Here is a 26,088-nt window from a genome sequence, read left to right on the forward strand (position 1 = left end):
ATTCTTCCATCTTTTAATGATAACAGTTCTTAAATGTATCAGAGTGCTGGAATTATGAGAAGGGCTCAAAGAAATGGACAAGATCAATCTTAATACCAATGAGTGCAAGGGATCAAATTGCCTGATAATCTACAACCTTTGTTTTGTCCAGCTCTCCAGAGTGGACGTCTGGATATGGGTGGATATCCAAATAAAAGTTGCCCGTAGTTATGGCAGTGACTTTAGTTACTTAAATCCAGAGTCTTACCATGCTTCCTAAGGCTAAATTCTTCAAGCACGTCCTTTATCATGTTGTTTTGAAGCAGCTTTTATCACCTTTTTTCCATTTTTAAAGGTATGGAATGTGTTTCTGGTAAGATTTCGAATAGTATCATCTCTGCTGCCTCTTGCTACTCTTGAAAGATACTTTTTATCTTGAAAGAACTTTGCCTTCTGTAATGCATCTTCTTTGAAGGTAGTTTTATATGGTCCAGGAACAAAGCTGTACAAGAGAAACATCACAGAAGATAAATGCCATTTCAACTTTAATAGACTAATTAATTTTGTCTTCCTAAATGTTGTCCCCATTCCTTGTTGCATCCTTCCTTCAGGGTAATTTTATTAAGACTATAAAACGAGATTTACACTGGCAGATATATCAGAAGTTGAGACTGAGACATAAGATATTTTGTCAAAATATGCAAAATCATTCCAACAGCAAAGTTCCTTCCTTCATGGAACATGTTCCACCCAGAACTTCATACAGTTGGCTTCTTCTGATTATTCAGGTCAGAGGTCAAATAGTACACCTCATTAGAGACTGCTACATCTATAGTTTTCCTAGTCTACAGTCTCCTGGTTGCTCGTACAATATGCTCATTTTTCTTATATCACTGTCTGAATTTTTATTTACTTATAAACTTCTTTATGATCTGTTCTCTATTCTACCCTCCCAGACAGAAACCCAGGCAGAAAATTTCACAAGACCATATCTGGTAATCATAGCAATCCCAGGAATCTTAGAAGAGCATATGGTAGATACTCAATAAACATTTATGAATTGTTAAACACTACATCAAAAACTAATATGTTGGCTAACTGAACATAAAAAAAAAATCAAACACAATTATCTAATGAAAACATGAGTGAATGCCACTCCCTTCTTCCCTCTCTCCCTCTCACCCATCCATTCTTCCTTCCTTCTGTCTGTCCATCTATCCATCCAACCAAATGTTGACTCTCTATGGAAGGCACTATGTTATGCATAGTGGGGGATACAGAAATAACACCCAGTCTGGCAGGCACATAAAGAGTTTGTCAACAGTAAAGGACAGCTGGGGACGGACTCTGGAAGGCCAGAATGCCAGATTGACAGGTCAAGGAATCATAGAAGCCAAGTGCTGACTGAAAGTCCTAACGTAGCCAATAAAACTGTGCTGGGGGAAATGTCCTGTAATCTTCACGGACCAGTATGGCAGCCACTAGCTACATCTATCTGTTGAGCACTTGAAATATGGTTAGTGTGACTGAGGAACAATTTATAATGTCATTTAATTGAAAGCTAGTGGTTACTGTATTAGCGCAGGAAGGGAGCCATTTCAGACAACCTTATTTTACAGGAAGGTGGTAGAAAGAGCTTTAAGTCCATAAACCTTCTATTCAAGCTGCTCTACTTACTGGCGGAGCAGCTCCGGGCAAATCACTTTAAACTAGAGTGATCCTTGTGTCTTCAGGTTTTAAATGGGAATAAAAACCACCCATGTTGTGAGCAACATTCAAAATCCCCTAGACTAATTACCATGGTGCTCTATTGCTTACAGATGAGGAAACAGACTGCATGTAGAGGTGAGTATCAGGGACAGAACTGAGACTGTAACTCAACCCTCTTAAGAGCTTGGTGTTACTTCCATTGAACTTGTTTTTTATTTGGGACACCATGGAAAACTATCAAGATATTTATTTTTAAAAAGATTTTATTTGTGAGAGAGCGTGCATGAGAGCACAAGCAGGGGTGCGGAAGGGCAGAGGGAGAGGGAGAAGCAGACTCCCTGCTGAGCTGGCCGAAGGAAACCACTTAACCGAATGAAACACCCAGGTGCCCCAACTATCAAGATATTTAGAATAGGAAAGTGAAATGAAAAAAGTCATGCTATCAGGAACACCTGGATATGGGTGCAGAACCACAGGAAAGCAGATGGCCTGGGGCAGGTTGGACAGTTAAGAAGGTATGAGGTGCTTGGCACATAAGCTCTTTGTAAATATTTTTAGAATGAATGTGTGAGAGCCTGGTAGCATAAGAAGAGTAGGTTTATCAATACTGATAAATCTCAAACATTTGCTGAATTGTGGTCAAGGGAAGAGTCAAGAGAACTCCAAAACATTGACATCAGAAAAACAGTGCCAGTATTCACTATAATCCATTTCTTCATATTTGGATTTTTTTGCTTTTACCAGGCTTAAGTCTGATCTCTCACGAAAACAAAAATATTTAGAAAATAAGTGAAAGATTAATTAAAATTAGTTCACTTCTTTCTCTCACATACACATGACATACATGTGTATTTGCATACACCCACACTCCACATATTCCTTTTGCCTCTATAATGAGAGCTAGAAGCAAAGGAGACATCAAATCAACAAAGAACTATGCCATTATATACTATATGTCTGGGCTTCTGAAACTCAAATCCCAAAGTATATCTCCATTCACTTCCATCAGTGCTATCTGGAATATAGCAAGTTGATCAACAAACTTCTCCCAGTTACCAAGAAAGCTAAATTTCAGTGCAAATACAATTTCTCACACCTCCCATTTTTGCTCTATTTTCTTATTTCCAGAACTAAATATTAGGAGCTCAAATTCTCCAAAGTCATAATTGTTTATATGCATAGAACATGGCTCCACCGATCATGGAGAATGTAATTCTTTTGATTCTGGATCACACCGTTTTCATGTCTTGGGTTTCCCTTCCCCAACTTCCCCCTTTCCATTGGATCCTTTTTATGATAAGTTGTTATCTTTGTTATCTTCCTCCCTCTCTCTGTTAAGAAAAAGCTGCTAAACTGGTAAGTATGACATTGCTATCTTTTTTCCCCCTCAAATACTTTTATTCTCAAAAGGCTGGAACATGGGGCGCCTGGGTGGCTCAGATGGTTAGGTGTCTGCCTTCGGCTCGGGTCGTGATCCCAGGGTCCTGGGATCGAGTCCCGTGTCGGGCTCCCTGCTCCTTGGGAGCCTGCTTCTCCCTCTGCCTCTCTCTCTCTCTGCCTTTCATGAATAAATAAATAAAATTTTAAAAAAAGGTTGGAACATGATAAATATCATATCTCTGAACTTTTTTTCACTGTTGTACACAGGAGCTTGTATTTGATAAGCATTTGGTAAGAATCATTTGATTATCCTGTCTGGGAACCATATAGAATTTCTGTTTTTCCTTTTATTCCATATCGTTAAGCTACTTCTTTACTGATTGGTAAGTCCAACAATAGGTAGTCAAGAAACAGGAATGAAATACAGCCAATCATTTCACATCTTGTGCCCAACTCCAGGAAAGCTTGTGGAAAGATACGGAGGCTAGACAAAATAAGGTGGGTAGGACTCTGTAGATTTCAGTTCTCTGTGATCACAGATTCCTCCATCTATGCAGATAATCAGGAGTCAAGTATGCTGCATTAACTAGTTGACTGGATGCACTGGAGTAGAAAACGCAGACAAGATCGCCTCTATTTTGAGAATCCTTTTTAATAGGCATTTTGTGTGTCTAGAAAACATACTTTGGAAGGTAGAATTACAACAGATGTATTATTCATATGGCATTGGTGACTGTGCCCATTTTTTACAATTTGATTGTTCTGGCTCTGGTCTATCCGTGCTTGAAGTCTGGCACAAGAGCTTCCCTGCCTGGATGAAGCAATAAGCAGGTGGCTTTCTGTCTTTTATTGTCTCTGAGCGGAACTAAGCGTTTACAAAGAGGCTGCCCTACAATCTCACCCTTACTGGCCATCTGTCTCCTTGGTTGCTTGTGTTCAGTTCCTTTCTTTTCTATCTGATAAGAACCAGATTCTACCTGTATTTCTCAAAATCTCACAGTGGAATGATCTAATTCTTATGCAAGTCATTCTGAGGCTTGGCAAGTCATCTTTATGGCCAGGCATCTTGCCTAGCAGGCATTCTCAGCTCCCTCAATTATGTGCTCAATTCTGCCTCACTTCCCTTGAAAGGCTAAGACAGGGAGTTTCAGAAGCAGCTGTGTGGCTTGTTACCTTTTATTATGGTCTTTGGTCACTTAGAGAAGGCCTGGGGTGTCCTAGGCTAAGGCACCATCAGGGAGCCCACCAAGAGTGGTATGGATTTCATGTCTCAATTCCTGATGTTCCAGCCATTTCCTGTCACTTCCCTGTTTCAGATACGTAGGAGAAGCTGATCCTCCAAAATAGCTGGGCAATGTGAAGAAGGGGAAGAAACATCCTGTCGAAGAGTACTGTGAATCCCCTCCACTCATATTGATCTTTAAACAAAATGTATGGTAGGAATAGTTTCCAGAAATGTCTTTTAATTTGTATAGGCTGGCTTTAGAATCTGCCTTCGGCAGTTAGGGCCAGCTACATATTATGTGGAGCCCAGTGCAAATGCAAATGGGAAGCTCCTTTCCATGCTGCCAGACACCTGCAGCAGGGGGAGCCCTGCTCTTTGAGGACCGACTGCACAGGCCTGGTATAGGCCTGAGTTCAGGAAGCATTTGCTGCTGGACAGTTCCCTACTTCCCAGCAAGGTAAGGAGATTTGAGGCAGAGACTTCTCACAGTTTCTGCAGCTGGGGCATCTGCATTGAGAGTGCCTCTTTGGCCCTGATCACCACACAGAAATGCAGACACTGCACACTAAAAGTAGGCACACACTATCTGAGGCATTTGCCTAAGTGTGATTCCCATGAGCTGGTAGACATTTGATTTTACTCAGATGTGGGGTGCACATGCGTGTGTGGTAGTACAGCATGATTTTCCACTGAAACACTCTCCTAACTACAATTCTAATTCCAAAAAAAAAAGTAAGTAATGTTCGTACATGCCAAAAATAGATATGTATATGATTAAGTTTTAAAAGAACTTTTGCCAGATTGGGATCATTCCCTGCATATTTCAGACCACCATGCTTTGAAACTAGAACTCAATCACAAGAGGAAAGTCAGAAAGAACTCAAATACATGGAGGCTAAAGAGCATCCTACTAAAGAATGAATGGGTCAACCAGGAAATTAAAGAAGAATTAGAAAAATTCATGGAAACAAAATAAAATGAAAACACAACTGTTCAAAATCTTTGGGATACAGCAAAGGTGGTCCTAAGAGGAAAGTATATAGTAATACAAGCCTTTCTAAAGAAATAAGAAAGCTCTCAAATACACAACCCTACACCTAAAGAGCTGGAGAAAGAACAGCAAATAAAGCCTAAACCCAGCAGAAGAGAAATAATAAAGATCAGAGCAGAGATCAATGAACTAGAAGCCAAAAGAACAGTAGAACAGATCAACAAAACGAGAAGCTGGTTCTTTGAGAGAATTAATAAGATTAATAAACCCCTGGCCAGACTTATCAAAGAGAAAAGAGAAATGACCCAAATCAACAAAATCATGAATGAAAGAGGAGAGATCACAACCAACACCAAAGAAATACAAACAATTATAAGAACATATTATGAGCAACTATATGTCAGCAAATTAGATAATCTGGAAAAATGGATGCATTTCAAGAGATGTATAAACTACCAAAACTTTACCAGGAAGAAATAGAAAGCCTGAACAGACCCATAACCAGCAGGGAAAATTGAAGCAGTATTCAAAAATCTCCCAACAAACAAGAGCCCAGGGCCAGATGGCTGACCAGGGGAATTCTACCAAACATTTAAAGAAGATTTAATACCTATTCTTCTGAAACTGCTCCAAAAAATAGAAATGGAAGGAAAACTTCCAAACTCATTTTATGAGGCCAGCATTACCTTGATCCCAAAACTGGACAAAGACCCCCACCAACAAGGAGAATTACAGACCAATATCCCTGATGAACATGGATGCAAAAATTCTCACCAAAATACTATCCAATAGTACATAAGGATTATTCACCATGACCAAGTGGGATTTATTCCTGGGCTGCAAGGTTGGTTCAACATCCGCAAATCAATCAATGTGATACACTACATTAATAAAAGAAAGAACAAGAACCATATTGTACTCTCAATAGATGCAGAAAAAGCGTTTGACAAAGCACAGCATCCTTTCTTGATTAAAACTCTTTGGAATGTAGGGGTAGAGGGTACATACCTCAATATCATAAAAGCCATCCATGAAAAACCCACAGCAAATATCATTCTCAATGGGGAAAAACTGAGAGCTTTTTCCCTAAGGTCAGGAACATGGCAGGGATATCCACTATCACCACTGCTATTCAACATAGTACTAGAAGTCCTAGCCTCAGCAATCAGACAAAAAGAAATAAAAGGCATCTGAATCAGCAAAGAAGAGGTCAAACTCTCACTCCTTAAAGATGATATGATACTTCATGTGGAAAACCCAAAAGACTCCACCCCAAAACAGCTAAAACTCATACAGGAATTCAGCAAAGTGGCAGGATATAAAATCAATGCACAGAAATCAGTTGCATTTCTATACACCAAGAAGACAGAAGAAAGAGAAATTAAGGAGTCGATCCCATTTATAATTGCACCCAAAACCATAAGATACCTAGGAATAAATTTAACCAAAAAGGCAAAGAATCTGTACTCAGAAAACTGTAGAATACTCATGAAAGAAATTGAGGAAGACACAAAGAAAAACATTCCATGCTCATGGATTGGAAGAACAAAGATTGTGAAAATGTCAATGCTACCTAGAGCAATCTACACATTTAATGCAATACCTATCAAAATACCATCCACTTTTTTCAAAGAAATGGAACAAATAATCCTAAAATTTGTATGGAACCAGAAAAGACCCCGAATAGCCAGAGGAATGTTGAAAAAGAAAAGTAAAGCTGGTGGCATCACAATTCTGGACTTCAAGCTCTATTACAAAGTGGTAATCATCAAGACAGTATGGTACTGGCATAAAAACAGACACATAGATCAATGGAACAGAATAAGGAGCCCAGAAATGGACCCTCAACTCTATGGTCAACTAATCTTCAACAAAGCAGGAAAGAATGTCCAATGGAAAAAAGACAACAAATGGTGTTGGGAAAATTGGACAGCCACATGCAGAAGAATGAAACTGGACCATTTCCTTACACCACACAGAAAAATAGACTCAAAATGGATGAAAGACCTAAACGTGAGACAGGAGTCCATCAAAATCCTAGAGGAGAACACAGGCAGCAACCTCTTTGACCTCAGCCACAGCAACTTCTTGCTAGACACAGCTCCAAAAGCAAGGGAAGCAAGGGCAAAAATGAGCTATTGGGACTTCATCAAGATAAAAAGCTTTTCCACAGCAAAGGAAACAGACAACAAAACTAAAAGACAACTGACAAAATGGGAGAAGATATTTGCAAATGACATCAGATAAAGGGTTAGTATCCAAAATCTATAAAGAGCTTATCAAACTCAACACCCAAAGAACAAATAATCCAATTAAGAAATGGGCAGAAGACATGAACAGACATTTTTCCAAAGAAGACATCCAAATGGCCAACAGACACATGAAAAAGTGCTCAACATCACTCGGCATCAGGGAAATCCAAATCAAAACTTCAATGAGATACCACCTCACACCAGTCAGAATGGCTAAAATTAACAAGTCATGAAACGACAGATGTTGGAGGGGATGTGGAGAAAGGGGAACCCTCCTATACTGTTGGTGGGAGTGGAAGCTGGTGCAGCCACTCTGGAAAACAGTATGGAGTTTCCTCAAAAAGTTGAAAATAGAGGTGCCCTATGACCCAGGACTTGCACTACTGGGTATTTACCCCAAAGATACAAATGTAGTGATCTTAAGGGGTACATGTACCCCAATGTTTATAGCAGCAATGTCCACAATAGCCAAACTATGGAAAGAGCCAAGATGTCCATCAACAGATGAATGGATAAAGAAGATGTGGTATATATATATATATATATATACAATGGAATATTACGCAGCCATCAAAAAACCCAAAATCTTGCCATTTGCAACGACGTGGATAGAACTAAAGGGTATTATGCTAAGCAAAATAAGTCAATCAGAGAAAGACAAGTATCATATGATCTCACTGATATGAGGAATTCTTAATCTCAGGAAACAAACAGGGTTGCTGGAGTGGTGGGAGGTGGGAGGGATGGGGTGGCTGGGTGATGGACATTGGGGAGGGTATGTGCTATGGTGAGCGTTGTGAATTGTGTATGACTGATGAATCATAGACCTGTACCTCTAAAACAATACAGTATATGTTAAAAAAAAAAAGAAGATAGTAGGAAGGAGGGGAAATCGGAGGGGTAGAACGAACCATGAGAGACTATGGACTCTTGAGAAACAAACTGAGGGTTTTAAAGCGGGGGCGGTGAGGGGATAGGTTAGCCCGGTGATGGATATTAAGGAGGGCACATATTGAATGGAACACCGGGTGTTATATGCAAACAGTGAATCATGGAACACTACATCAAAAACTAATGATGTAATGAATGGTGACTAACATAATAAAATTAAAAGAAATAAAAGAACTTTTGCCTTTATTGATACTCCTGAAAATATCATAATTAAAAAATATTAAGTTCCACTCTGATTCCTTTCTTTGGGTGTATATATATATATATACATATATATGTATATATATATGTATTTTCTTCTTCTATAATATCTCAAGAGTGATGTTTAGCTCATTAGCTTTTAGAGTTATTAAATTTTCCCTAACACAAGAATTAAGACTATAAACTTTCCTAAATTATGACTTCTGACATATCCCATAAATTTTGACATATAACATCTTGATTATTATACAATTCTAAGTATTTTAAAGTTTTCATTATAATTTTTTACCTTAGTTATTTAGCAATGTGATTTTAATTTAAAAATGTATGGATTTTTAAAATATTTTTATTAATCTCTAACTTAATTGAATTCCAATCAATTTGGATTGTATGACACTAGTTCTTAGAGCTTTGTTGACAACTGCTTGATAAGTTAAAAACTGTTCAATGAACACCTGGTGAACTCTCCACCTTGATTCAACTAGTTGTTAATGTTACATGTGCTCTTCAGAAGAATGTCTCATTTTTCTATGCAGGGTTCTAAATGAACCTATTAAATCAAGTTTGTTATTTATGATGAAATCTTTAATATCTTTACTCATTTTTGTCGGCCTGACTGATCAGTATGCAAACTGGTGTACCGAAATCTCCAACTCTAATGATAGTTTGATGGCAATTTCTCCTTATAGTTTTTCAATTTCTACTTCGTATATTTTAAGATTATTTTATTACCCTCTTAGAAATTTAGAATTGTTATATCTTCTTCATGAATTGAACGCTTTGTCATCATGTAGTGGCTTTTTATCCCCATAGTACTGTTTTGTTAAAGAGAATATTTTACCTGATATTAATATGTTATATTTTAGCTTTATTGTTTTGGTTACTAGTAGGTTTGTATATATCATCTTCTGCATATAGCAGTATATATTATGTTTCCAGATTTTTTTTTTAAATTTGCCTGGTATATTTTTTCCATAATTTTACTTCCAACTTTTCCATATCCTTATTTTGTGGCTGTGTCTCTATAATTGAAAACAAGTTATAGCTGGATTTTATTTTGTTTCTTAAGTCCATCTATCTCTATAACTGGCATGTTTAGTCGATATTTATTATGACTCCTGATATATTTAAATGGATTTGATTCTGCTGTTTTACTTTGTGCCTTCTACTTGTCCTCCCCCCCTTGCCTTTTTATTTAAAAAAATATTTATGTTGTTTTTATTCTATTTTCCTGCACTACAGTTTTGGTAGTTAGTTACATTCCATTTTTCTTTTTCACAGGTACCATCACAATTTCTAATACATTTTTAAGAGAGTCTAAAGTTTTTCAGTAGCCAGCCCAAACAATTCAAGTTCCTAGAGCCCTTAACTCCATTTACCTCCCGATGACATGTATTATTATTATTGTCCTGTTTTTCAGTACCACCTTTTTTACCCTTCAGGCTCAACTTCATTTTTTTTAAATAAAAGATTATTTTATTGTCCAATATATTTTCTCAAGTTTAAATAATATTAATATGTATAGTCTTAGTACAACAGTTTTTTTCTGTAAACCACCAGGTGCCTACAAATATCTTATTTTCATACCTTTGTTAACAAGTATGGCTTTTGTGTAACCCTACAAATTAGATATTACTATTGCTTAGAAATCTAACATTTAGGTCTTCCTAAATATTGTCAAGTTTTGATCATTTATTAGTGTTGCATCTCAGCCCTTCCTTCCACAGTCATTTTTATGTTCCTTGAAGTACATACTTTAGAAGTTCCTTTAGCAAAGGTCTTTGTGGTGAACTGTTTTTTGTTTATCCTAATTATTTTTGTTATACCATTATTTTTTAAAGTTGGTTTAAGTTGATAAAAATGTTCTTCCATTACTTTAAAAGTTCTTAACAGTTTTGTGGCTTCCACTATTGCTACTGATAATCCAGCTGCCAACCTAATTGTAGTTTCTTTGTAGATAATCTTCTCTTTCTTTCAGTCTGCCTTTTTCTTTGGCTTGATGTCTGCATTCCACTACGCCATGTCTAACGGCTCTTTTTATTTATCCTGCCTGTTGTACCTTGTCTTTTCTTCACCTTTTAATTCATATCTTTGATAAGTTCTCGAAAATGACCATCTCTTGATGTATTTGAACATTATCTCATTTATTATTTCTATTTTATCTGATTTCAAGAATTCCAATTTGATATAGATCTTTCCAATCTGTTCCATCTCTAAACTTCTTACATTTATCTTCTCTGCATTCTGAGTGATTTCTTCAGCTTTATTCTCCAGTTCACTGTGTTTCTCTTTAGATGTGTCTATTATTCTGTTTAATTCATCCACTGAGTTTTATTTTTTAATTCACAGAATATTGTTAAGAACAAAACCATGAATAAATAAATACCTTTATTTATTTATTATAGAACCTATTTGGTTCTCCAAATGTTACCATCTTGTTACTCTGTGTGTATACACACACACACACACATATATATGCATACACACATCCATATATGATGTGCGTACACACACACACACATAAAACCCCATCCTATTTCCTTTTAGGGAAACCACCTGAAAATAGATTGCAGATATTATACGTGTTACTTTTAAATGCTTCAATATACCTATCTCAAGAACAAAAACATTCTCTCATATGAACATGATAGTATTACTACACATAAGGAAATTCACATGAATTAATAATATCTCCTGACATATTGTTCATACTCAAATTTCCCCAGTTGTCCACCAGAAGTCATTTATATGAGCTTTTTTTCTGACCTGGGATCTAGTCAAGGTTCACACCATTACATTTGATGATTATGTCTCCTTAGTCTCTCCCATTTTAGAATAGTACCCCACAACTCCTTGCTGCTCATGACATTGAAATCTCTGACTAGGTCAGCTGTTCTGAAGAAATCTCCATATTCTGGAACTGTCTAATGGTTTCCTCATTATGAGACTTGGGTCAAACATTCCCTGCAAGAATCTTACATTCAAGGTGATGTATCTCCCCCTGTATCACCTCAGGAAGCACATGTCAAATCTTGGCCACAGTGGGAACTGCCAGATCTTACCATGTACATGCATATTTCTTTTCTTTGTAATTAATAAGTTAGTAATATGTGAATGATCTGGGAGACTGTAAAATAGCCTGTTCCCAAACAACCTGTCACCCAGTGGTTTTAGCATTCCTTGATTCTTATCTAACTCCATTATTACACTGGAGATTACAAATTGGTGATTTTTAAAAAAGATTTATTTATTCACGAGAGAGAGAACATGCATGAGCAGGAGAGGCAGAGGAAGAGGGAGAGAGATTCCCAAGCAGACTCTGCGTTGAGCACAGAGCCCGACACAGGACTCGATCTCACGACTCTGAGATCACAACCTGAGCCAAAATCAAGAGTTGGACACTTAACCAACTGCCCCACCCAGGTGCCTCACAAATTGGTGATTTTTTAAAATTCTACCATTTTCTTCTATATTTATTAGCTAGCATACTTCTATAAAAAAGAGCTTTCACTATGCTCCTCCCTTTTCGGATCTCTATATAGACTTGTAGATTTTGAAAATTCATTCTGTTATAATGCATTACCATTATTCTTTGTGATGTCAAACTGTCCAAAATCAGGCCAGTAGGAATCTTTTCAAGATAGCTCCTTTGTCTTTTTGACATGACATTGCTAGTTTTTTACTACTTCCTTGCTTTCCGGCATAATGAATATTTGAGAGTCATATTGTACTTTCCCTGCTACAGTCTAGAATTAGCTTTTCTCTCTCCAAGAAACCCTGGTTCCTTTGAGTGGGGAATGATATTTAGAAACCACTATCTGGTCATTAATTATGCTCATTGCCACTCAAGTGTCCCATTGGTTGTTTTAGTTCCACATTTAGATTTTCCACTTTTAAAAAATCTCTGGTTGTTTTTCAGATCAACCTGGTCATTTTTTATTATCTCTTATTCCCCAAATTATATTTTAATATCATGTACCTGTAGATTTTGTCCAAATAGGATGGAGAAGGAGGGAGAGGGAGAAAAGGAGGAGGAAGAAATTATAGAGAATGAGGAGAAGAAAGGGGGGCACATTGTTTATCAAGTTTTCTCAAGCTGAAAATACCTTCGCCACTGCTGTGGGGGCGGCTTCAGATCTGTAGAGCTCAGTCTATTGCACTTCATTTTGAAGTTTATGGGTGGATATTTGTTGATTGCACCTAGGAAGAGAAAAGTCTATGATGAGTCCCTTATTCATGGCTATTAACATTACGGCAATCTGCTCTGTATGCAAAGTATCACTTCACTGTTTTCGATATTCATTAAAGGAAGATACCAACTAAGGTGGCCAACTGAGATGAAAGCAGGTTTCTCAGGGGAGTCTCTAAAACTAGGTTTAGAAAATACATCTCTGCTGAATTTATAGGCAGAGCATTCAACTTATTTTTCAATAAGATGACTTTAGCTGCTAAAGTTGGTCAACGTTAGAGGAGATATTATGAGCTAGTCCTAAAGTCTGGTCTCTAATTGACATGAACTATTCAGAATAGTTATTTTTTATTTGCTCCTTTGCAATATCAAAATGCAAAGGGAAAGTGATATTCCCTTTATGGTTTCTGTGTCATTAACAACAGTAACAATAGTGCCATCTTGGGTTTAATTCATTAGTGGCTCACTTCATTTGGAAGGATAGTGATTTTTTATAATAACAAAGCATGCCCCTTCCCACAAAATTTAAACATTTAAAAGCCATTTTTGATGGGAAACTTCAAAAAATGTATCATTTATTACCTTGAAGCATTAAATTGAACAGACTTGGTAAACACAATTTAATCTCTTCCTTGGTGATCAAGGGTCATTAAATAACAAGTTCGTCCTGGGTTGTGATATAGCACCGTCTCTAAAGCTGCTGTTGCAGAATGGACTGTGTGATTCTAGACTGAATGGCCCAAGACTGTGATGTTGTGCATTTTATTTCTTATCTGTCCTAGTTCTAAGCATCAGGTTGTCAGTTTTGTTTCTCTTAGAAAATGTGTTATTTCGGATGTGGACTGTGCTCGATAGCCACCTCGATCACAGCATGGTGTTAAATAAGAATCAGAGAGGAAGCTGCACTAGAATCCCCAGGAGGGCAGTGACGGTGTCTGTTTGGTCACTCCTTGGTACCCTCACAATCTGGGGCGCCTGGGAGGCTCCGTTGGTTAAGCATCCAACTTAGTTTTGGCTCAGGTCATGATCTCAGGGTCCTGAGACTGTGCCCTGTGTTGGACCCTGTGCTCAGCGCAGGGTTTGCTTGAGATTCTTTCCCCCCATCTCCCTCCCCCTCTGTTCCTCCCCCATAGCTTGTGCCCTCTAAAATAAATAAATGTTTTTTTAAAAAAAGATAGCCCCACACCCACACTGTGAGTGGCTCAGAGTAGGTACCTGATACATATGCGTTGATGTAGAATGAGCATGAGTCTGTGGGCTTGTTATATGATTATGTTAAAGCCTTTTTCAACTTCTACTTTTACAGTTGTATTTCAAAGATGGGAGATTTCTAGATCCTTAAGTTCTAGAAAAGTAGTGTATAATTGTGTCACAATTACAGTTTTCTGAAAGCACTTTATATCTCTCTCACCTACCCCAAGTAATTCTTAAAACATCTCTTTTCCTTTCCCTGGGTGGTGATAGGGTGTCATTTTTATCTATTCGTACAGTTTGACTAATTACCATGAAACACCACAAAGAATTTTGGGGGACTGAAGAAGGAAATTCCATCTTAAATGTTCTTTCAATTTTTTTTCCTCACAAGGAGTGTTTCTTTACAAGTTTCTCAGTCTTTCAAAGTGTTCTTTTGTTTTCCCCTTACAAATGCCTTGTAATTACTTTTTTTCAGAATGATTCCTGGCCCCCTTTTTTTTGCCCTTTTCTCTAGCTCCTCTTTCTGACTTCCTATTCCAAAACACATCCACATAAATTTTATTCTAGGAGCTTGTTTCTCCAGTGTTTCTCAAACCATAACGTGCATATGAATCACCTGGCAATTTGATAAAAATGCAGTTTCTGGTTTAGAATGTCTGGAATAGGGCATGAAATTCTGCATTTTTCATGAGCTTCCAGGTAATGCTGATGTTGTAGGTCCTAGACTCACATTTGGAGAAGCACAGGACTAGGGGACATGACATCAGTACCATCAACAATTTCCCAAGGTTCCTTAGACCTCACCTATAGTGACTAGTCCGTCTTTGCAACCTTAACTCGTCTCACTGTGTAATGTCAGTGACAAGTTTGAGACTCTATCAGAATCTCCTGTAAGCTACACTGGGTGTCCTTCAGCCTGTGTATTTACTTTTCTTCATCTGGACTCTAAGGGCTCATTCACCATGAGAATGTTCAGAAATCTGACGATTTTTCAACCTCCAGAGTCATAGTAGGACATGGCTTCTTTTTACCCATTCCATTGCATACAAAGTGAATTGCATACTTTCAAGGCAAAATTTCTCCAAGAAATACAGCCCATGTTTCTTTTTTATGAGTACCAGTTACACTAATTGCTGGCATCATAAAAAGTCATCAACAAGGCTGAGAAAGTTTTGCAAGGATGTATCTTTCATTCTGACAGGTAAAATGATATCCCCTAATACCTCAAACTCTGCCTTTGGAACTTGTAAAAAAGCAAAGCTGAGAATTGTTGAATTTTTCTTTGGCTCTCTCTTTTGGTGTGTTAACTGATGAAGCTTTCCATTGAAGGGCAGGTGTTAATGTTACATGGCAAGGATTTCTACTTTATAGCTAAGGTCCAGGCGGTAATTTTACACCCCCAGACTATATTGCTCTATGCAGACAGATGTGTGAGCAGCTGCTTGTTATGATTGCTTCTCCATAGGAACCAGAGGCATAAAAAATTTGAGCCAGAAAATTAAATGCTAGGAATCAGAGGTTTCCTCTCTCCACCATTACAAATTTTCCTTTCTGACCCTGCAGTGCCCTTGAAGATAGAGATTTCCAAGAATCCATGTCAGTTCATCAACCCTTCTTTGGGAATACCAAATAATACTCTTAATGTGTAAGAAAGAACAGATTTTATGACTTACGCCTGATTGAGTTTACAAAGGATTTCACAAACTTCACACTGTATCTGTGGTCAGGTTTATGAATTCGGCCAAGCTGGACCAAGTGGTGATCCAAAGGGTAGCTGGCTAGATCTTCTAGTTCCTTGTCATTCCAAGCAGGGCCAAGGGAAAACACAAATAGGGTATAACCTTGACATTTGGCTCTCAAGGATTCTTTCTTTAAGGTTTCCCTGTCCAAGTGACTGGTTTCCCCAGCGGATATCACAAATATGACTTTGTTTCTTCTCATATTGGGTGTATTTAAAAAGATATTGTCCAGGGTCCACTGTAATGCATGACCAATGAAAGCATCTCCATTTAGTTGTTGAACTGATTCTTCCAGGTGCCTCTTCATGAGGCGTTTACTATTGTAGGTGGTAAGGTTGAACTCAGTTCTAACAGGACTCTTCTGAGTGTTGGGTAGGAAGTTGGGAGGAGCATGGCTTAATAGGGCCACTCGGTCTCCAGTGACAGAGGTCTCAGGCTCTGGGGTGATCTCAAAGTGATCTAACAGTGCTCCCAAAAATTGTCTTATGTCTTCAAATTCAGCACTTCCCATATGCCGGGAGCTGTCCAGAAGGAAAGCAGCATCCACGTAAGACTGTGCAGGGGGTGGTTTGGCTTGATCGCAAAGAGCGTCTGGCTTGCATACATCTGCAGACCAAAAGTCACATAGGGCTACTAAAACAGACTGGACAGAAAAGAGAGCATCTCAAATATTCTAACATTTGAAAACTGCATAATCTTTGATATTAAATATCAAAGATTACTAAATGACTTTGATATCAACAACAAAAGATTTCCTAGTCCATAGTTTGCATCTATATTTAAAACGTACGGATTTTACACCCAGTTGGTGTATTGAATTCCATTCGCTAAGGCATTTGACTTTTAAAAATTAGGCTGCTTTCAACAGAAGCTTAATCTTGGCTGTATTTTAAGTTTATAAAGATTGAAGTGGACAGTTTATCTCATATAAGAGTATACCTTATCATGACATAAAAGCTAATGATCTCTCTAGATAGACAAGATACAGGTTAAACCAATTGTCCTTATCATTATGCTCACACTGTTCTACTATGAAATGTAGTATGCTTAATGAGAGTGGGGAAAAAAGCAATGAATTCTTTTACTTCAATTTAAATAAAGGTTTGTAACTCAATGTCCATCTGGGTGTGGACACTAAGGACAAAGCTACAGCTCATGTTTGTCTCTCCAGTGTGCTTATTAGTTGAAAGCTCAATACGTGTTTGTAAAATACATGAATATAAATATTGCATATTAGTAAGCTTTCATAAAATATGGGGTCATTTTAATAGATATGCATATCTCATTTATCAAAAGAATGTGTAGTAATAAAACAGGAGTTAATTCCATTGAATCTGACCACAATGAATATTCAGAGGAATAAAAAAATTTGGAACTGGAAGGATCTTAGAGGTCACCTAATCTAATTTAACAGAAGAAACTGATGGTAAGAGGGTAAAATCATTCTGCCAAACAATACGCAAGTGTTTCTAGAAGTTTCTACATATGAAGTCAGGGTTTATTGTGAGAGACAAGGCCATGTGGTATGGCAGTGGGGAGGCCCCTTGGTCTAAGAGCCAGGATGCCTGGGCTCTGGTCTTACCCAAGTCACCACTGGGCCTCAATTCTGCCCAGTTAGGTGGGTGGGTCAGATTCACCCAGAGAACCCTTCCTGGGCCAACCTCTGCAATCTTGATGTTTTCAGTAATAGTTGCTGGTTAAGGCTGAGAATGCCTCTTTAAAAACTAAAGAGAAGAGAAATGGAATGACAGTGTGTGGACAGCTGGTACTTAGATGTGCGCCTGGGGCAGGAATAAAAGCAGTCAGATGAAAGGTTGAAGATCAGAATGCAGATCCTTGGGGATGTAGCAAACTTCCTCAGTTCAGTCTTGCTCATGGACTCCATAAAGATGTGGCTTTGCACAAGTTATGTTGCCCTTACAGAAATTCAGTACAATTTTACAACCATGTTTAATGGTCGAATGATAGAACAGTCACCTGCGTGCTGGGCAGTTCCTAAAATCAGAGACAGCAGGCTGCCCATTTGCTCAATTTTGTGGTGTTTTTTAATTGCAGGAAACGACAGCCAAAATATCTTCCCTTATATGCCCCGGAGACAAAACAAGGATTTAAGCCAAGAAATGGGGCCAAAATCTCTCTCCGGTTACACATGTACAACTTCTGACTGTAACATACCAGCACACAAGTGTAACTGATGTGTCTGAAAGCCATGCTGAGGCTGGGGTGGGAAGCCCCCCTCACAGGACAGTCAGCCACTGCCTTGAGTAGGAGGGCCAGTGCCTAACCAACCCTGTGCTACTGAGGGGGACAGAAGGAGGGAGGGAGGCAGAGAAGGAAGGGAGAAGGTGGGGCAGGGGTAGAGGGTAAGGGAGGAGAGAGTCTAATGAGTAGAGGGAAGCAGAGGGGGAGACAGAAAGAATAGAGGGGTGTCTGAAGCAATCCCACTTCTCAGAGTTACCACCTCCCTGTGAGGTCACTTACATGGCAAGAATTAGCATCTCATTAATACACATGGAGAAGGAAAGGAATCAATCATTTTCTTCAAGACCAAATACCAAGTCCCTGGGAGAATGACGGGATCTCTGTTACTCATAAACGGTTGCGCTGTGAGGCCAGCCTTCTTGGGTCTCCTCTGGCTGTACCGTCTTTGCAAATTATCTCACCTCTCTAAGCCCCATTTTTGTCATCTGTCAAGTGGATCTAGTAATAGTTCAAATGTCTCAGGGTGATTATAAGGGTGGGATGAGACAATGAGAAGAATGCTTGGAACAGAATAAGCACAATAGCTTCAACATTAACTATCACCAGCACCACCACCAATGTTACATCAAGCAATCAGAACAGCGCATGGTTCATAAATGCCTGGCAACGGTCACAATCACACCCACTGGAGACTGCAGTGGCTTCCACTGTCTTCATAATTATTGGAACACTCAAATTACCACCATACGCACCCACAGCCGCCTCTCTAGCTAGACGTATAGATGGTATATAAAACACGGCAATGGGCAAACCAGCATGGTCAGTCTTTCTGATGCCTTTTTGCAATGGAAAATGCATGGATTTCTACTAATTCCCACTTGTACTATAAAGCATTTCTTGGGGGGGGTTGTGAACGTTTGAGATTTAGAAGACACATAAATATACTTTATAGCATGAAAACCTTGGCAGTGAGACGGCTGAGTTTTTCTAATAATCGTTGTTGTTTCCTGGAAACTGCAGAAGTGTGGAGGGCCTGGAAGGCAATCCTCCTGCTTGGATACCTGGGAGGAGCCCTGCTGGCTGGGGCTCTATCTGTGGACCATGCAGAATGAGGAAGTGAGCCCAGAGCCCCAGGGAAATCTTCCCAAGGCCACTACTACCCTTGCTGCCAAGGTCCAGCCATTCCTGCCAACAGTGACTCAGTGTGCTTAACAGGCCTGATCAAATTATATTCTCTCCGTGGATCTTACCATAGCAGAAAGTACACCGCTGGAGTCTCTCTAATGCTGGCGCGTAGTCGGTCCCGGATGGAACCATTATGAGTTGGAATGTGCCAGTGTCATCAATCTGTAAGAAGCAGAAGCAAGAAAAAGAACAGCTTAGTGGATGGGGCTGCAGGAATCCCCCGGGATTGTTCAGAGCACTGAGATCTTTTGAGTACAACACTGCTCCTTCTAAAGAAGGTCATAGGGAAGCCTAGCGTGTGTCAGGGTGGCCAAGAGCCCTGTTTGGGTTTAAGCCCTGGTGTTCCCTTTAGCTGTAAGTCAGGTTCTTTTGTCTCTGTTTCCTCATCCACAAAATGGGATAATCACACTACAAACTAACAGGAATAGAGTGGGCATTAAATGGGTTCATAATTGAAACGCACGTACTGGCACAGGGTGGGTGCTGTGTGGATCATTAGAAACCACAAAGCACTTTCCTATTCATTACCTCAACAACCCAGTGAGTTTGTTCTTATGTGCATCATGCCCATTTTACAGATGAGGAAGCTGAAGCTCAAAGGAAGGTGAGAGGACTGATCAAAAGACAATGGACATGGAAGCCATTGAAGGAAGAGGGTCAGAGGACACCCCCCCACACACATACACCCCAAGTCCCAGGGAACCAAGTGAAATCACAGAATGTACTTTACAACTGTCTCTGAGTTCCGATTATGAACCAGGCATGGAAGCTAGCTTTGCAGACCCAGATCCACATCCAGGGGCTTCCCTTTGAACAACTCCCAACACCTTCCAGTTCAGTCCCATTGTTAATAACCTCTCTGGGGAGTTTGAGGCTGGAGAGCAGGGATAAAATAGGGAGGCTTCAAATAATGAAGAATAATTAGCTTGTCAGTTAGCAGATTCACAGATCCATTGATGGCTGAGGGGAAGTTATAGGTATGGTCTTATCTAATGCCTAAGAGATGGGACAGACAACATTTCCCTACTCTTTCTCAGGAAAGTGTCCTTTGCATACTTTATCCATGAAGATAGGACTTGGGCAGCCATGTTTAAGTGTGTGTTTTGGGGGGGGAGGGGGGTGGGGGCGGGGGACTCCATCCCTCTGCAGAGGAGATTGCACCAGGAATGAGAATCTGAGCCAATTGGATCCATTCTCTCAGGAATTTGGAACTGGGGTCCTGAGGGCAGTGAGTATGTTAGTCGTAAGCACTAATAAAGCTGTAGGCTGGCCATGTTCTAACTGAGGAGCAATGGGAAGGAAATGAGGGAAATGGGAAGGAGGAAAGGTGGTGGAGGCTTTCGCTAAGGCTTGTCTTTGTTTCTGCCCATCTTTTCTTCTGTGTTTGCCTTCATGAGCTGGATGGGTTAGAGGGGGAGACTCAGAGGAAATATGTGGTAACTGAAGCTTTTGGCATGATTTCTAGGCAAAATATATAGAAAAAAGGATGGTTAGTGTCTGGGAAAGGCTGAGAAGAAAGAAACAGAAAGGAGGGAAGGTGAGCATTGTTGTGGTATGAGAGAAAAAAAAAAGATGCTGTGATGATAGGGCAGTGGAGCTGGGACCGGGGTGGTGGTGCCAAACGGGGACATTCTGCAGTGGAATACCAAGGTTTTCCAAGGTGGAATGCCAAGGTTTCCCATTAAACCCCCTTCCCATTTCAGCTGTCTCCAACCACAAGAATAATCTGTAATGTCAATATTATACTTAATGTTTCTCTCATTTGCAATGCTAAACAGCAGAGTAAAAAGGAAAAAAAGGCTAGCTGCAAAGAGATTTCTCTTATAAGTCTATTAGAAATAGGGAGACCCAGTCTAAATTAGAATTCTTTATGGGCAGCAAGTAAAATTTCACCAGAAGTAAGAGGCTGTTGCCAAACACACTTAAAGGGGAAAACCTGGCGGCAAAACAAAGCTGAGATTGAGGTTTTCCAGTCAAAAATGGCCTTCTGTTTCAGAAGGGATGAATAGCTCATCACTCAGTTGATACCATCATGAGAAATTTCCAAGAGGGAGGTCACAGTCCGTGTGCTAAGGGAAATCAGTGCCAGTTGTTAGAACATCTGTTTCCAAATGCTGCTGCATGTGCCTGCATGGGGCCTGAATTTCACAGTGGACTGCTGAACTCTCAGACTAATCAAGATTTAGAAAAGCCATGATAATTATGAAACAAATTAGGGTTTTAAAATATGGCCTCCAAATAAAAATTCATTGTCACTAGATTTCTGAGTTCTGTTCCTGAAATAATAAACCACAGTTCAAGTGTAGGGAAGCACAACTGAACAGAATGGATAGAAGAAAGAAGAAGAGGACAAAGGGAGAAGTGGTAACATAATTTCCCTTCTGTAATGCCAGATGTCAGTGGTGGGTTCTTATCAACTTGTATACATGCCTCTATTTTGAACCTTTCTAGACAACCCTGCTTCATTCCATCCTCTAATGGCAGCTGCATGAGGGTGCGTCTTTTGGTTTTCCACTTTGGTGTCTCCATAGCCTAGGATAGCACCTGGTATACATGAGGTGCTCACTAAGCATTTGCTGGATGAACGAACCTTGGCACCAATTCTGACTTCTGTATGCCTCTCTAGTTCTACTCAAGAGGTGTTTGGAGCCAATGCTGCTCAGATTTTGGAGGGTCATTGTCAAGAATCTGAATCGCATTGGTGCTCTTTTGAGATAAAGTCCTTCAAGAAAGGAGCAAAGAGCTTCTAGCTGATTTGACTAGGAACTCTGAGAGACTGTTAACACTCAAAAGATTTTAAAACAAACCAACAAAATATGTTTTCTCAAGTTATAGGCTATGCACACACCTTTGAGTGGATTGTGAAACTGTTTACTTAAGTTTATATCACCAGTACTATCAATTATTTGTATTAGGATATTGTCTCTTGTTTTGTGACTAAATAAAGCCAAGGGACAATGGGGCTGTCAATAAACAGAAGGAATTATGAGTCTGTGTGTAACCATACCTACTCACAGAATTTTTGAGCTGCTGTGTTTCATAGCAGCTTCATTTATTTGCATGGCATGGCCCAGCCTTTTCTAACTGGTGTGCATTTTCCTTTCTGAGCCTGGTTTATCAACCTGTCCATTTGCATGTTCAATGACACTAATAGCAGCATCAGCTCCTTTACAACATTTTTGTTAAATAGATTTTAGTTCATCATCAAGCAGATAAATAATAGCAATAGCAAGTGGAGCAAAAATTATCATTCTTGAATATTTACTATGCACTAGGCACGGAGGCATGGTGTCCCATCATTTCATCTACACAACAGCTCCAAGGAAACAGGCACTGCTTTCCATACTTTATAGATTAATACTCTATTTCAATTCTGTTGTGCTTATTTGACACCTTCATAGAAAATTATGGAGGTGGAAAGCGCCTCAAAAGACACCTGCAGATTGAAAAGTGAAAGGATGAAGAAACATTTATCATGCAAATGGATGTGAAAAGAAAGCTGGGGTAACAATACTTGTAGCAGACAAAATAGACTTTAAAACAAAAATGGTAACAAAAGACAAAGGACATTAACAAGCAGATATAACAATTATAAATATTTATGCATCCAACATGGGAGCACCTAAATACTTAAAGCAGTTAATAACACAAAGGAAGCAATCAATAATAATGCAGTAATAGTAAAAGACTTTAACATCTCACTTACATCAATGAACAGATCATCCAAACAGAAAAATCAACAAGGAAATGGTGGCTTTGAATGACACATTGGACCAGATGAATTTAACAGATATATTCAGAACATTCCATCCTAAAGCAGCAGAATACACATTCTTCTGAACAGATTCAGAACAGATAACATATTAGGCCATAAAACAAGTCTCAAGAAATTCAAAAAGATCGAAGTCAAACCATGCATTTTTTCCTGATCAAAATGCTATGACACTAGAAATCAGTCACAAGAAAAAAAATCTAGAAGGAGCATAAATACATGGAGGTTAAACAACGTGCTACTAAACAATGAATGGGTCAACCAAGAAATCAAAGAGGAAATGGAAAAATACATGGAGACAAATGAAAATGAAAACACAATAATCCAATTCTTTGGGATGCAGCAAAAGCAGTTCTAGGAAGGAATTTTATAGCAATACAGGCCTACCTTAAGAAGCAAGAAAAATCTCGAACAACCTAATATTACACCAAAAGGAGGTAGAAAAGGAAAAACAAAACCCAAAACCAGTGGAAGGAAGGAAATAATAAAGATTAGAGCATAAATAGATGAAATAGAAACTAAAAAACACAATAGAATGGATCAATGATACCAGGAACTGGTTCTTTGAAAAAGACCAAAAAAAAAATTTGATAAGCCAGATTCATCAAAACAGAGAGGACTCAAATAAACAAAATCAGAAATGAAAGAGGAGAAATAACAACTGACAGCACAAAGAATTAGAATATTATGAAAAATTATATGCCAACAAATTGGACAGCCTAAAAGAAATGGATAAATTCCTAGGAACATATAACCTCCCAAAACTGAAGCAGGAAGAAATTGAAAATTTGAACAGACCTATTACTAGTAATGAAATTAAGCCACTAATAAAAAAACCTCTCAATAATCAAACTCCAGGACAGATGGCTTCACAGGTGACTTTCACCAAACATTTAAAGAGTTAATACCTATTCTTCTCAAACTATTCCAAAAAATAGAGGAAGGAAAGCTTCCAAATTCATTCTATGGGGCCAGCAATACCCTGATAACAAAACCAGATAAAGACACCACAAAGAAAAGAGAAGTACAGGCCAATATCTCTAGTGAACATAGATGCAAAAATCCTTAATAAAATATTAGCAAACTGAATCCAACAATACACGAAAAAAATCATTCACTGTGATCAAGTGGGATTCATTCCTGGAAAGCAAGGGTGGTTCAATATTCACAAATCAATCAATGTTATACATGACATCAATAAGAAAAAGGATAAGAACCATGTGATAATTTCAATAGATGTGAAAAAAACATTTGACAAAGTACAATATCCATTCATGATAAAAACTCTCAACAAAGTAGGTTTAGAGAGAATATATCTCAACATAATAAAGGTCATATATGAAAAACTCACAGCTAGTATCACAATGCTGAAAAATTGAGAACTTTCCCCCTAAGGTGAGGAACAAGGCAAGGATGTCCACTCTTATCACTTTTATTCAACATAGTACTCGAAGTCCTAGCCACAGCAATCAGACAAGAAAAAGTTATAAAAGGTATCTGTATTGGTAAGGAAGAAGTAAAACTGTCACTATTTGCAGATGACATAAAACTACATATAGAAAACCCTACAGACTCCCCCAAAAGACTACTAGAACTGATAAATGAATTCTGTTAGTTCACAAATACAAAAATCAATGTACAGAAATATATTGTATTTCTATACACCAATAATGAAGCAACAGAGAGAGAAATTAAGAAAGCAATCCCATTTATAACCACACTGAAAAGAATAAAATACCTAGGAATAAACAATGTAGGAGATGAAAGACCTTTCTTCTGAAAACTGTAACACATTAATGAGAGAAACTGAATATGACACAAATGGAAAGATATTCTATATTAGTGGATTGGAAGAACAAATATTGTTAAAATGTCAATCCTACCCAAAGCAATCTACAGATTCAATGCAATCCCCATCAAAACATCAACAGCATTTTTCACAGAACCACAAATAATCTTAAAATTTGTATGGAACCACAAAAGACCCCAAATAGCCAAAACAATCTTGAAAAAGAAAAAAAAAGCTGGAGGTATCACAATTCCAGATTTCAAATTATACTGGAAAGCTATGATAATCAAAACAGTATGGTACTGGCACAAAAATAGACACAGATCAATGGAACAGGATAGAAAAGCCCAGAAACAAACCCATGATTAATAGTCAATTAATCTTTGGGAAAAAGACAGACTCTTCAACAAATGGTGTTGGGAAAACTGGACAGCTACAAGCAAAAGAATGAAACTGGACCACTTTCTTACACCATACACAAAAATGAACTCAAAATGGATCAAGGACCTAAATATGAGACCTGAAACCATAAAAATCCTAGAAGATCAAGCACAGGCAATAAGTTCTCTGACATTGGTGTAGCAGCTTTTTTCTAGATACATCTCCTGAGGCAAGGGGAACAAAAGCAAAAATAAACTATTGGGACTACATCAAAATAAGAAATTAATGCACAGTGAAGGAAGCCATCAACAAAACCAAAAGTCAGCCTACTGAATGGGAGAAGATATTTGCAATTGACATATCCCAAGGGCTATGTATTCAAAATATATAAAAAACTGATATAACTCAACACCCAAAAAACCCAAATAATCCAATTAAAAATAGGCAGAAGACATGAACAGACATCTCTCCAAAGAAAACATCCAGATAGCCAATAGACACATGAAAAGATGCTCAACATCACACAACATCAGGGAAATATAAATCAAAACTACAATGAGATGTTACCTCACACTCATCAGAATTGCTAAAACCAAAACCTCAAGAAATAAGTATTAGCAAGGATGTGTAGAAAAAGGAACTCTCATGCTCTGTTGGTAGGAATGTGAACTGGGGCAGCCACTGTGGGAAATAGTATGGAGGTTCCTCAAAAAGTTAAAAATAGAACTACCTTGGGGCATCTGGGTGGTTCTTGTCAGTTAAACATCTGACTCTTGATCTCAGCTCAGGTCTCGATCTCAGGGTTGTAAGTTCAAGCCCCTCATTGGGCTCCATGCTGGACATGGAGCTTACTTTAAAAGAAAAAAAAAAAAAAGGAGCTACTCTACAATCCAGTAATCACACTACTGGGTATTTACCCAAAGAATATGAAAACACTAATTCAAAGGG

At 38.5% G+C, this 26,088-nt stretch overlaps 1 protein-coding gene across 1 annotated transcript in view; it reads right to left on the reverse strand.

Moving 5' to 3' along the window:
• Positions 1-123: 123 nt before the first annotated feature.
• COL6A6 (collagen type VI alpha 6 chain) overlaps positions 124-26,088 on the reverse strand; it is a 105,664-nt gene continuing 79,699 nt past the window's right edge. Inside the window, exons 33-36 of the mRNA XM_025867218.2 lie at positions 19,264-19,360; positions 15,746-16,417; positions 12,796-12,889; positions 124-481 (exon numbers count right to left, since the gene is read on the reverse strand). Coding sequence (XP_025723003.2) covers positions 271-481; positions 12,796-12,889; positions 15,746-16,417; positions 19,264-19,360 — 1,074 coding nt within the window. The 3' untranslated portion in view covers positions 124-270. The remainder of the gene's footprint in view (positions 482-12,795; positions 12,890-15,745; positions 16,418-19,263; positions 19,361-26,088) is intronic.

Source organism: Callorhinus ursinus, unplaced genomic scaffold (assembly GCF_003265705.2).
Source record: "Callorhinus ursinus isolate GAN/ISIS: 27379988/994484 unplaced genomic scaffold, GSC_fseal_2.0 scaffold1, whole genome shotgun sequence".
In the NCBI taxonomy this organism is placed as follows: domain Eukaryota; kingdom Metazoa; phylum Chordata; class Mammalia; order Carnivora; family Otariidae; genus Callorhinus; species Callorhinus ursinus.